General features: G+C 36.7%; 1 protein-coding gene across 1 annotated transcript in view; it reads left to right on the top strand.

The window, feature by feature from the left end:
• Positions 1-13,116, top strand: part of LOC137176752 (kinesin heavy chain-like) — a 30,987-nt gene that overhangs the window by 1,009 nt on the left and 16,862 nt on the right. Inside the window, exons 2-11 of the mRNA XM_067582654.1 lie at positions 4,150-4,237; positions 5,587-5,660; positions 6,411-6,515; positions 7,317-7,365; positions 7,462-7,517; positions 8,004-8,091; positions 8,517-8,641; positions 8,733-8,837; positions 8,948-9,096; positions 11,122-11,270. Of these exons, the coding sequence (XP_067438755.1) occupies positions 4,150-4,237; positions 5,587-5,660; positions 6,411-6,515; positions 7,317-7,365; positions 7,462-7,517; positions 8,004-8,091; positions 8,517-8,641; positions 8,733-8,837; positions 8,948-9,096; positions 11,122-11,270 (988 nt within the window). The remainder of the gene's footprint in view (positions 1-4,149; positions 4,238-5,586; positions 5,661-6,410; positions 6,516-7,316; positions 7,366-7,461; positions 7,518-8,003; positions 8,092-8,516; positions 8,642-8,732; positions 8,838-8,947; positions 9,097-11,121; positions 11,271-13,116) is intronic.

Genomic DNA, 13,116 nt, shown 5'->3' with positions numbered 1-13,116 from the left:
TAGAGCAGTTTAATAGGAAGATAGAGTCTGATGGTATATAAGTAGGTAATAATACACCTTAAAGACAGTAATCAATGAGTTCCACACGAATATTTTCTGTAAATCTGCAGGAATATTAAGAGGAATTTGTTATTTTCTGTCAGTTCACACTATTAAGCTGCTTCTATGATGCTATAATGGGATAAATGATGATGTATTAATAAAAACAACTCCAGTCACTCACCCAATGTAAACAAAGCTTCAGAAATTTGATGATTAATTGATTAGTTGATCGACAGGAAATGAATTGGCATCCATGTAGAGCTGCAGCTAATGATTATTTTCATCCTAGATTATTCTGCTGATTATTTTTCTGATTAATTGATCAATGTTTGGTCTTTAAAATGTCAGAAAGTATCAATCAAATACAAACTGTCAACACTCCAAAATCCAAAGATGTCACATAAAACAGATAAAAGCAGCAAATCCTCACAAATAAGCAGCTGAAACTTGGGAATGTTTCATATCTTTGCTTAAAAAATTACTTGAAGTAACAAAAATCAACTAATCATTGCAGCTCTGCAACCATTTTGATAATCAGATCATCGTTTTAGTCATTTTTAAAGCACAAATACCAAACATGAGCTGGTTTCAGCTTCCCAGATGTGATGATTTCATATATTTTCTGAGTCATACATGATTGTAAACTGATTATCTTTGATAAGAAGATGTCACATTTGATTCTGGGGGCATTTTTCTCTATTTTCTGCCATTTTATAGACAAATCAAACAATTAATCAAGAAAATAATTGGCAGATTTAATCAAACATCTACAGAATACTAAATTTTAACAAAATACTGTACAAATTCCTACTTGTAACAGCCTCAATATATCTAGTCCAGTGCTGTAAACTTCTACTGCTAATATGAATAGTTCAACATTTCATAAATACATGAGTACAGCAAGAATATTGATGCCTTGCCAAAGAGTCATTAGGCAGCTGCTGCAGCTGTCAGGGAATATTCTGGGAATAATATATGTTGCAGCACTTTGTTTCTACATACTGACATAGTTTTTATAACATGAAGGTGTCAAACAACCACAGACATAAACAATCAAAAAGTAAAAACATATATATACAATATATCTTTAAATCTGATTAAATATTTATGTAGGTCTATCAAATGCTTTTTAACATGTTTCATAAATAACAGAAACATTATGATGATGTTAAAGTGGCTTCTATGGCTGCAACTAACAATTATTTTCATCATCAATTAATCTGCAGATTATTTTGTTTTAGTCTTAATTTGTTTGACCCACAATCCAAAATCCAAAGACCATCATGTTTGACAAAGAAAAGCATCAAACCATCACATTTGAGAAGCTGAAACCAGCACATTTTTTTTGGCATTTTTGCTTAAAAAATGACTAAAACAATTATCCGATTATGAAAATAATTGCAGATTAATTTTCTGATGAGCGACTAATCGATTAAGTGACTCATCAGTCCAGCTGTAATGGCACTGCAGGAAGTAAGCAGATCATAAAGTGATTCTTTAAGAGCCAATCAGAACAAAGCTCAGCTGTGATGCTTTCAAACAAAAAAAGGATAGTTTAGAAGATTAAATTTTATAACAAACGGTCGTAAACGTTTGTGCGACGAAAGAGAAAACAATTATCCGTTAGAGTCATCCGGCGAGACTGTGAGGAAGTAATCATCCAGAGGTCAAAGGTCAAAGTCACACCTCTCAGGATATTATAAATTAATAAATCCATTATAAACCTGCTGACTCAGGAGGCCGCAGGAGCCGAGTGAAGGTCACGTCGATGTTTATCCACAGTGTGATACATAATATTTACTACTGTGTGCATGTAGATCATCCATCAGGTCTGTTTGTTTCCTACATCCTGGAGGTCTAGGTGGGTGGAGTTAACACAGCCAATATTATAAAGTCAGTTTAGCTTTTACAGACATTCTGAATAACAACATTACCTGAAATATAACGGATCCAGTCGGAGGAAACATCTGAATCACCTCACATACTGTATTGATCTTTTAGATTAATTTATTTACAATCAATAGGATGACAGATCTGCTGACACATTGTGGCATAAAGTCTTTGTTGGGTCAACTTAGTTTTAAGCTTTGGGCAAAGATTTCTGGGCCACAAACATCTCACCTAAATGTATCAGAGCTGCAACTAACGATTAGTTTCATTATCGATTAATCTGCACTTTATTGCTTGATTAGTTGATTAATCGTTTAGATTATAAAATGAAAAAAAATAGTGAAAATTGGCATTGTGATGCCTTCAAATGTCTTGTTTTCTCTGACTAACCATCTAAAATATTAAAATATTCAACTAACAGTAAATATTTGATTGAAAAATGACTGAAACAGTTAATCGATTATCAAAGTAGTTGCCGATAAATTTCTGACAATCGACTGATCGCTGCAGCTCTAAAACGTCGCTCTAACCCGACAGCTTTCTTTTTGTTTATGATTTGTCTTTTGAGTTTGATTTTTTTGTTGTTGAAGTCACACATGCTGAAAGTGTTCTGTCTGAAAAACAAGAAAATAGAAAATCATGTCATGAAGGAAATCTCAGATCTGTTTATACTGTCAGACAAACACAGAGGGAATAAACCTCTCCTTGCAGTGCGTGTTGATGCAGATCTGTCAGCGGCTCTGCATAATTCATGCTTTTGCGTTACGGACAAACTGCACGTCATTCGTCCCATCAATCAAACCGCAGAAACGCATCACTGAGGCGCATGACTGAGGCCCGTAAACACCGATACTGTTTGTGTCAGTGGTTTCTCTTCGCTTTATTTGGGAGTTCAGAGGGAAAGTGTTGCTGCTGCTGCTGCTGCTGCTGCTGCCTCCAAATGCTGAGAGCTGCTTTTCACAGCTTTTACCCCTGAGAGAAGGAGTCAGTAGCTGGACAAGGGCAGCAGGAGTGATGGATGGTCAGACTGAGACCATCCTGGAAGCTGCTGGAGCATTTATAGCTTTGGATTTCCAAATTTAAAACAACATACTGATAAAAACACTTAAATATTTCCTCTTTTTAGATTATTATTTTGTGCATTTATTTGCTAGCTAGCAGTAGAGAAATGGGGAATATGAGGTTTATTAAAGGAGGACTGTCCTTTTTTCACAAAAAAACATATTAAATTGAGAATAGGTTACATTTAAACTTATAAAAACCTATTGACTATATCAATTAGACTGCACAAAATCGGTACATTTCCAATTTTTTGAAATATTTTTCGATACTCCCAAGTTGAAGGCAATTAAGTCAATGCTGGACTCACAGGATTGTCCTCAGTCTCTATGAGCGAAGCGTTTAGAGACCAGCTTTTGTTGTTAAAACTGGGTGGAAACAATAAAAGAGTATAAAAAAAAACTGCATTGCAGAACCAAGAAGTCTTTAGGGCGGCCCTTCATATTAGAGCGGTGACATGCAGTTCACTATGGAGGAGAATGGGAGGAGAGAGCATCATTTCCAGTAAGGCGTGTCCTTGAGTAAATGTAAGGGGCGTAGGTTTATTAACGGCCGTTCTCGCTGCCTGCATTTAGAAATCCTCAGACGATCGGTAGGCGGGGAGATCTCTGATTGTCTGGTATCACGACACTAACTCAATGAGATCAATTTCTACCTGATCTACTATCCTTTAACGACTGTTAAACTGCTTCCAGACCTTTCAAGCAAAAGCTGAACCACTTGATAATCCAGTCTTTTATCAGTGCAATACAAACCAATATGATTCTGTCAGGAAGGTTGCTCCAAACAAATTCACTGTAATCACCAAATAAATGTCCTGAAATAATAAGAATAACACACTTCTCAACATGTGGTCCATATATTTTATTTTAATTTTGTTCCAAATCTTTGAATTAAAAAAATCAAATGTAATTTAATTGATTCTAGTGCAGAAGTATCTCCTATTTTACTTATTTTTAGGATGTTTTTTTGTAAATATTTTATAAAAATGACTCATGAAGACAGAATGAGAGATGTAATGACTTTTTAGATGAGTTTAAAGAAAGATTAATGAATCTGAACTGAAGGTAGAATCAGTTCTTTGATGTTTTTCGGTCTGCTGTGATATGAAGATGTTTATTTATTGTTATTGATCTGTCCTGTGTCGGTGTGAAACAGGGGAAGCCGTATGTGTTCGACCGCGTGCTGCCGCCCAACACGTCACAGGAGGGAGTGTACGACCAGTGTGCCAAACAGATCGTCAAAGGTACGGAGGTGTAAACCTGCTGGAGGGAAACTTTGCTCTTATGTAACTGTAATCTGTTTTATGTTTGCACAGAAATAATCTGTCCTCCGTCTTTTATATATACGGGAGATGATGCAGCAAACAGAAAAGGCTTTTTACTCTCATTGTTAACTTTGTCTAGATTGCTGCATCATCTCTGATGTGTGCTGTTTGATTTTACATGAATTAAGCTTCATGTTTATATATATGTGGGCATTTATGTGTATAAGTTTATGTGTGTATGAGTGCATGAGTGCTGTATGTACATATGTTTGCATTTTACTTTACTTTTACTGCATTTATATTGATTTAAAAACTAGACACTTTAATTATTTCATGTTTTTGTGTTTTACTTTTATTTTATATTTTATTAAATTAGTATTATTACCTGGTCCTGTGAGGAATGAAATAGCAGCTGCAGTAGTAGTAATAGTAGTAGTATTATTCCGAGCTGTAGACTCTTGGTCAGACCTCAGTTACAAAAATGAATTGAGTTACACAAGATTTTCCTTATATGAGACTTAACTTACTTGACTCATTTATAACTTGTGATTTGACTGCAAAAAGCTTCAAGTTTTGACCTGATTATATCTCAGAACAATTAAAGAAAGGGGCAAAAACTAACAGACAGGCCCTTGATTTTGTCAATATCTAATTATTAGACTCCCCAAAAACATGAATGTTCAGATGTTATGTTGGCATTCAGAGACCTGAAAAACATGCAGTTGATTTGCAGTTTGCTTGTCTGCTTACAGACTAGACTTGGACTTGTAGTAGTAGTGTTGTAGTATTGGCTGTAGTAGTGGTAGCAGCATTAATACTTACAGGAGAAAAACAAATACTGTAGTATTAATAGCAACTGTAGTTCTTATAGTTGGTGTGATGTTTGTAATAAAGTATAGCAGTTACAGTAGTAATCACAGTAGTAGTAGCAATTAAATAGCAGTATCAGTAATGTCGGTAATTTTATTTATTCACAGGCATAAAAAAATACTATACAGAAATCCATGATACTGTATAATATTTAGGGCTGCAACTCAGGATTACATTCATTACCGATTCCTCAAAAATGACCGTTACAATTTGCCAGAGTTAAAAATGACGCTTTCAGATGTTTTGTTTTGTCTGACCAACAGTCCAAAACTCCAAAAATATTCACTTTGCTGTCATGTATGACAAAGAAAAGCATTAAAATTTCATATTTGAGAAGCTGAACCACCAAAATTTTTGCTTTAAATATGACTGAAACAATGATTTGCTTCGACTAATTGATTAATTGACTATTAAAGTGTTTTCCTTTCTTCCATATTTGTGTCCTCCCGTTTCTCCAGATGTGTTGGGTGGTTACAATGGGACCATCTTCGCCTACGGACAGACGTCCTCTGGGAAGACACACACCATGGAGGTGTGTGGTTTATCCCTAAAACTTACTGGAATTACTCATAGAACAGCTTTACTTTGATTTTTACTGTCTGTTGATCAGTCCGCTACCATAATCAATTCCCAGAGTCCGAGCCATTGTGTAAAGGCCGGTAATGACCTTCATTTTGAACTTCTATATCTATCCATCTATAATTCTATCTATAGTAAGAGGATTAGAGCACAGCAGGCATTGTGTAACAGACTTACTCCAAACACTAAATCCACTGGGCTCGAACGCTGGATGAAATTCAAGGAATCAAAGCCTGATGGGAGGGTTTTAGGAACATCACAAGTTCAGTTCCTGGAGCAAATTCATTGTGTTTTGAAGGCAGTTTGAGGCAGATTTTTGTTTTTTTTTTCTTATCTGATTCAGCAAAAAGCAGAACAAAAACTGTGCAGACAAACTTCCCGATAGCACTCAGAGGAGATCATCATTCAGCATCATTCATCACAAGTGCAAATGACTTCAGCGCTAATCCACCAAGACAGCAGCCGAAAGCCTCTTTTTAATTCTCTGATCTGATCTAAGTCTGTGATGAGAAACCTCTGCCGCGCAGTCTTTACATTAAGTCTCAATTCCACCATTGAACCCTGATGTTCCCCTTTTTAATCCCCCCTCAAAGTTAGACATATTCTGACAATGACTCATGTATTTTTAACAGCTGTAACATTACACGAATGCGGAGAGTTACCGTCATGCATTACAACATTAACATCTGTTGCTGTGTTTCAGGGCAAACTGCACGACCCGCAGCTGATGGGAATCATCCCTCGCATCGCCCACGACATCTTTGACCACATCTACTCCATGGACGAGAACCTCGAGTTTCACATCAAGGTAAAAAAACAAAGCACAAACATCTGCATGAAAAAAAACTGCTGCATCTGTAATAAAGATCATCATTTGATTCAAGATTGAATCAATTGTCTCTTGCATCGAAAGCGATCTGTCCAACAAACTATAACTTTAAAAGATTTTGGATTGTTTGGATTTTGCTGCTACATTACTGCGTGCATATAAAACATAAAAATGTAATTCACATTGAAAGTCTTCCTATTTGTGCTAGATATGATCTGACCCAATGCAAAATCCTTCACCGTACTCACTAAAGTCAGGCTTTCTAGGGTTTATAATGAGGTTGACCCCTGCTACCCACATCCATATCTTTCAGTCATGCCCTTCCCTACACACCTTATTTAGCTAGAAGTTACCTTATTAGCTAGATGTCTAATTTTACTGCGGTGGAAATCACCTGCACCTCCCTCTCATTCCTCGTAGATCAAGGACATAAAAATAGGTGTACTATAAATGGTTCGCTTTCCAAATTTAATAAAATGTTGGGACCTTTTTTTGCACATGCTGACTGGTTTTTGTTTGCTGCTATTCTGGAGTAACAGCTTTTGTACTTGTCTTCAGTTTTTATTTTGTGGCCAACGTGTATGTTTTTTTTAATCTATTTTTGTTTTCTTTTGATATCAGTTAAGTCTTTTTCTGCTGCATTGTTCAAGTATTTGCACTGCATTCTACATATGTACTGTTTTTCTCAATGTTTGTTATACTTGACACAATATTGAGACTTGAAAAGTTTTGTTTTTTTTCAATGAATTGATGTTAAAAGTTTGGAGTTTCTATGTGCAGGTCTCCTATTTCGAGATCTACCTGGACAAGATCAGAGACCTGCTGGACGGTAAGTAAGACTGTACTGTACATCTCAGGTCTACAACATTTAAGATGAATTATTGGAGAATTTTATGGCATGTTGTTTATCTTTTTCTGCTTCAAGTGTCAAAGACGAACCTCGCTGTGCATGAAGACAAACACAGAGTGCCCTACGTCAAGGTTGGTAAACCTGCATCGACAACATTACATCCATTTTATCTTTGATCTCCTCAAACTCTTTTCTGTGAGGTTTACTTGTGTGATTAAGCTCAGATGTATGATTCAGGAACATTATAAGGTAGTAACTTTCTATTCTTTTTGACATAAAAGTTAATGAAGACGACTAACGACAGATCAGATCTTAAATATGTCCTGCAGGAATACCAGTGAAAGCAATAACACATTACTGGAATCAAGACGTCAGCATCCTGAGTTGCATCCTTCCTCATTTTAACACACTCGGGGGTGTTGTTGCTACAGCATTACTTGGTCTGATATGACCAGTAGCCTCTGGTGGCTGAAGCTAATGACTATTGCTTCCTTAGCCTGTAACTTTCATCCTGTTCCGTAAAAGTTAAATAGTCTCACTTTAAGTGCCATTATTCCACTTAAACACCAATATAAATGGTCTTGATACAATTGTGGATCTTTCTCTTTCTCTCTCAGGGTTGCACCGAGCGTTTTGTGTCCAGTCCCGAGGAGGTGATGGATGTCATCGACGAGGGCAAAGCCAACCGGCACGTTGCAGTGACTAGTGCGTATCTTTAAATGTGTATTTTAACATCAACCAATGACATCTTTCTCTCCATTTCTAACCTAGTTTTTATATTTATTGTTTGTATTTTTGTTTTTTATGGGAGTTTTTCAGCATTACTAAGCAACACACAGTATACAGTATAAGATCCTTTAATAAAGTTTAAGTACCAGTACAACAAAACTGCCACTGAAATCAAGCAAGCTGCTTTTTTATGTAAAATTAATCTGCAAGAGTAACTAAAGTTGTCAAATAAATGTAGTAGAGATGCAATATTTCCCCTTGAAATGTTGTGAAGTAGAAGTTTAAAGCAGCATTAAATGGAAATACTAAAGTAAAGTACCTGAAAATTGCACCACTGAGCTCTGAATTAACAGAATGAACTTGCTGAAATTGCTTTAATTATTACCTTTTTCATCTTCCAGACATGAATGAGCACAGCTCTCGCAGCCACAGCATCTTCCTCATCAACATCAAGCAGGAAAACATCGAAACAGAGAAGAAGCTGTCGGGGAAGCTCTACCTGGTCGACTTGGCTGGCAGCGAGAAGGTCGGTCTGAGTGAGATCAGGAAGATGCGAGGTGTTGTGTTTTATGAATCTTAATGTTGATTTACAATATACATGTTGTCTGTTTGAACAGGTCAGTAAGACAGGAGCAGAGGGAGCGGTGCTGGATGAAGCGAAGAACATCAACAAGTCTCTGTCGGCGCTGGGAAACGTCATCTCAGCTCTGGCCGAGGGAACAGTGAGTTAACACTTCTGTCCTCCCTGTATTTGAAGAAATGTGGCTTCAATTATAAGAAAAACACTTCCACCAGTTTATTGTCATAAGACAGAGATACGTTTATTTTTCAGAAAACCCACGTGCCGTATCGAGACAGCAAGATGACTCGGATCCTGCAGGACTCTCTGGGAGGAAACTGTCGCACCACCATCATCATCTGCTGCTCGCCGTCCGTCTACAACGAAGCTGAGACCAAGTCCACACTCATGTTTGGACAGAGGTACCTGGAACGCCTTTTTGTTGTGTGCTGTCAACATGATGAGTGTCCTACCGAAGAAAATAAGCAGTGTCCATATAATTAATAGAAATGTGTTCTCCTTTTTCCTTGAGTTTCAATTGCTTGCCTTGATGTTTCAAATTGGGAAAACACAGAAATTTTTAACATCAACATGAATTTCCATTTTTTGTTCTCACATTTCATGACTTTAGAGTAATGGGCTCAAAGTCCCATTTTTACTAAAGGTTGAACGAGGCACTTGCAACTGCTCCAAAGCAGCAGGGAGGCAAAACACTACAGAGGTCTGAGTGTGTGTGTGAAGGTGAACAGTGACTCATCACTATTCTGTGTGACGTTGGTGATGAAAACTAGTGACCAGATGGCTCTGAGTTTCCCACTGTGCATCTGGTTTTTATTCCTATTTATGAATCCCTGTGATTAAATTGTCCACATCTTGTTTTGATGTATTAGTTAGTTTAGTTTCTCTGTTTTTGTCCTTAAAAACTAAGAAAAATCCATAAAACTGCAAAATTTCTAGTCTGTATCCTCAGTCTTATTTCTTTTTTTGTTTGTTTGTTGCACAAAGATACACAAACACACAAACACTCAACCTGTTGTTTCTTTTGCAAAGGTGATTTAAACATTATAACACTACAATCAACATTATAGCAGTTTTATACAAGTATTATTGTACATCCAGATGGAGAAATATCATAAAAAATGTAAAATATGAGCTTTTTTACTTCTGGATACAAGATAAAAATACATATTTACATTTTAAAACAATTTCCTTAATGACATTTTGTCTGCGAGCCGTCTGCAAAAAGAGAAATCCATCTGTAAATCTGACTTCATATGGTCTTGAACAAACAGTGCCCATTCAAACTGGTTATGTCATAAACCATTAAAGCAGCAGCAGCAGCAGCAGCAGCAGTGACAGGGAGACGACTAATGAATGATTAGTGTGCAGCCATCTGCCCTCTGCTGAGGAGAGGCAGAGAGGAAATGACGAAGATTTTCCATCTAAAATGAAATTTCCACCATTAGAGGAAAGATCTGGAGGGGCGGATGTGCTCTGGCAGAAAACAAAATGTCAGACTTGTAGAAACAGGGAACATATTTAAATTACATGGTAGTTTACCAGGAGGGTCTAGTGTGAAAGCAGTGTGTGTTTTTAAGGTATTTTACTAACAGATGCAACAATTTATTCTCTTTTTTTCTCCTCACTGCTGCTTTGTTGCAACCCTGAAAACACAGACTCTCAGTTTTATATCAAGACATTTTAATTCATTGTTGATTAAATCTGTTTTTTTTTATAAATCTCTTAAAAATAACTTTGCAGCAGAAACTGAAAACAACGTGAAGCATTCCCTTCACTATATGAATACTACACTCAAAATTTACAGCATGTTTGAAGCAATTTCCATTTTTAAAACTACAATTAATTGTTGACTTAATCTGGAAGTGTGTAGAATTAATTTTACTAAGTATTTTCACCAGTATTTTGCATTTTATTTACAAATTTGATTGTAAAAATGGCATTAATTGTGGCTACACTTTGGCTTTTTGTGTGATATTTATTGCATCTTGGCTACCAGGTGTTTTATCACATCAAAAATGTAAAATTTCAATTAATTTTAAAAATGTCTTCCAGGGGAATTGTATAAACTTCTGTCTATAAACACTTGTCTTCTCTTTTTAAATAAGGATTTTTTTTGGCTTTAGAGTAGTATAATAGTAAAAATATATATAAATTTACAGGTGCTTTTGTTTATTCTGGATAACTAGACTTCTGCTCATGTTAAAGTTGTGCAGAGCTATTCTTCCCAGACTCTATGTATTGATAAGAATGATAAAGTATAAGTTGTCCCATCTAACAGTCATAACAAAACTAACAGGTAAATGAGGGAGATGTCAATTAAGCACATCTATTAACACTCGTGCAGTCCTTAGAAGAAGCCCGGTGAGGCACAATCAATGAAAATATCTGTGCACTAACTTCACTCTGTCCTGTTTGTGTCTCGTCAGAGCCAAGACCATCAAGAACACGGTGTCGGTGAACCTGGAGCTGACGGCCGAGGAGTGGAAGAAGAAGTATGAGAAGGAGAAGGAGAAGAACAAGAGCCTGAAAAACGTCATTCAGAGGCTCGAGGCTGAACTCAACCGCTGGAGGAACGGTGAGACAAAAACACAGAAACGTCCATAATCATTACAGAAAGTATTATTTATCAATTAGTGGACTGTAAGGAAAATAATTGACAACAATTTTGGTAATCAGTTATCCGTTAAAGTCATTCATCAAGCAAGTTTCCTTGTTGAAGAACTTGTGGGAAACCTTTTCAATATGTTCTGACATTTTATAGATGAAATGATTAATACAAAAGATAATGTATTAACCAATAATAATGAGAATAATCATCAGTTACAGTCCTATTTTTAATAAGCTCTGTTTTTGATATATCAGAAGATACCAAAACATATATAACATCATATAGATGAAACAAATGGAGCCTAATCTGCAGCTACACGACCAGAAATCCAAATATGTGGTCAAAAATTATACCTTTAACATCAACTAACATCTGATCAATCCTGTATTAGTGTTTATTTATGTTTTATATGTTTACACTGTACTCAAACACACAATAATGAATAATATACCGCCTGTTTTTTTTTTCGTTTCTATGCTCTACTTTCTTCCTCTCCTCTGAGACTGCAGTGTCTCCACAGCATCCTCGCCCTTTTTCCATCTCTGTTGCATAGTAACCACTGAAACCCTCTCTCCCTCCCCCTCTCTCTCTCTCTCTCTCTCTGGCTTTTATTAAATGTCTCTTTACCCTCCACTCCTTCTCCCTTTCTCTCTCTCTGGCCTTTGTTTTTTTGTTGGTTTTTTTTATCCCCCTGTGGATGCTGATAACCCTCCCCCTCCTTAGCAACAAATCAGCTCAGCTGCAGCCTCCTAAATGTAGTGCAAACAGGGATGCACACACACAAACACACTCGCACACACACACATTACGCTGATGCAGTGTTTTGAAGCATGAGTCAGCCGCTGGCTCCGTGCCGAGCCATTTACTCTTGGATGAGCACAGCGCTTCACCTTTTTCCATTTTCAGTCTCCGTCTCCATCTTCTCATTTGCTGTTGGCTCTCATTAGGAACTGAAGCAAACGTCAATTAAAAAATCAATAATTATCAAAATACCAATTTGTTATCTACTGAAGTGGCACTGCTGCTAACAGGCTGTGCAGACAATCTTAGACAATAGACAATATAATGTCATGATATACTGTAAATACATTCAGTATGTATTTGATACACTATACTATATGATACATGATGTGTTTTTCTGCATTTTCACTGACCAAAATGGTGAAAACAGATTCCTAAAACAGCCCAAGGTGACATAAACAAATGTCTTGTTTTGTCCCGACCAACAGTCCACAAGTTTTCTGCCATAAAAGACTAAATAAACCAGAAAATATTCACATTTGAGAAGCTGAAATCAGAGTATTTGGACATAATAGTAAATACTTGGCGATTCATTTTCTGTCAGTCGACTGAAGGTTGCAGCTCTACATTATATGAGCTGATATTAGCTTTTAACTCACAAAGCAAAGCAAAATCTTTTGATTAGGATCCCTTAAAAGTGGTTATATTCAACAGTGACCATGACATGTCCTGACCGTGAAAAAATAAAGTACGCATTACACACTGTCCATTTCATACCTTATCATAAAAACATCAATTATAGCCACTTAAATACACAAGAGGCTGCCAGTTTAGCCTGATGAAAGCTGCTGAGACTTAAATGTCCTAAAATGGCCTCTGGCATCATCTACAGGCTAAATATATATATATATATATATATATAAATCCCCTTCTCACCCCCCTCTCATGGGGGGTTGGTGGTGTGTCTTCCTCAAGCTCGGGTCCTCTACCAGAGGCCTGCTGGGAGTTTGAGGGTTCTGCGCAGTATCTTAGCTGTTCCTAGGACTGCGCTCTTCTGGACAAAGACCTCAGA

This window comes from Thunnus thynnus, chromosome 24, assembly GCF_963924715.1.
Source record: "Thunnus thynnus chromosome 24, fThuThy2.1, whole genome shotgun sequence".
Taxonomy (NCBI): Eukaryota; Metazoa; Chordata; class Actinopteri; order Scombriformes; family Scombridae; genus Thunnus; species Thunnus thynnus.
The sequence above is the reverse complement of the archived record's forward strand: the minus strand, read 5'-3'. Positions and strand labels throughout refer to the sequence as shown.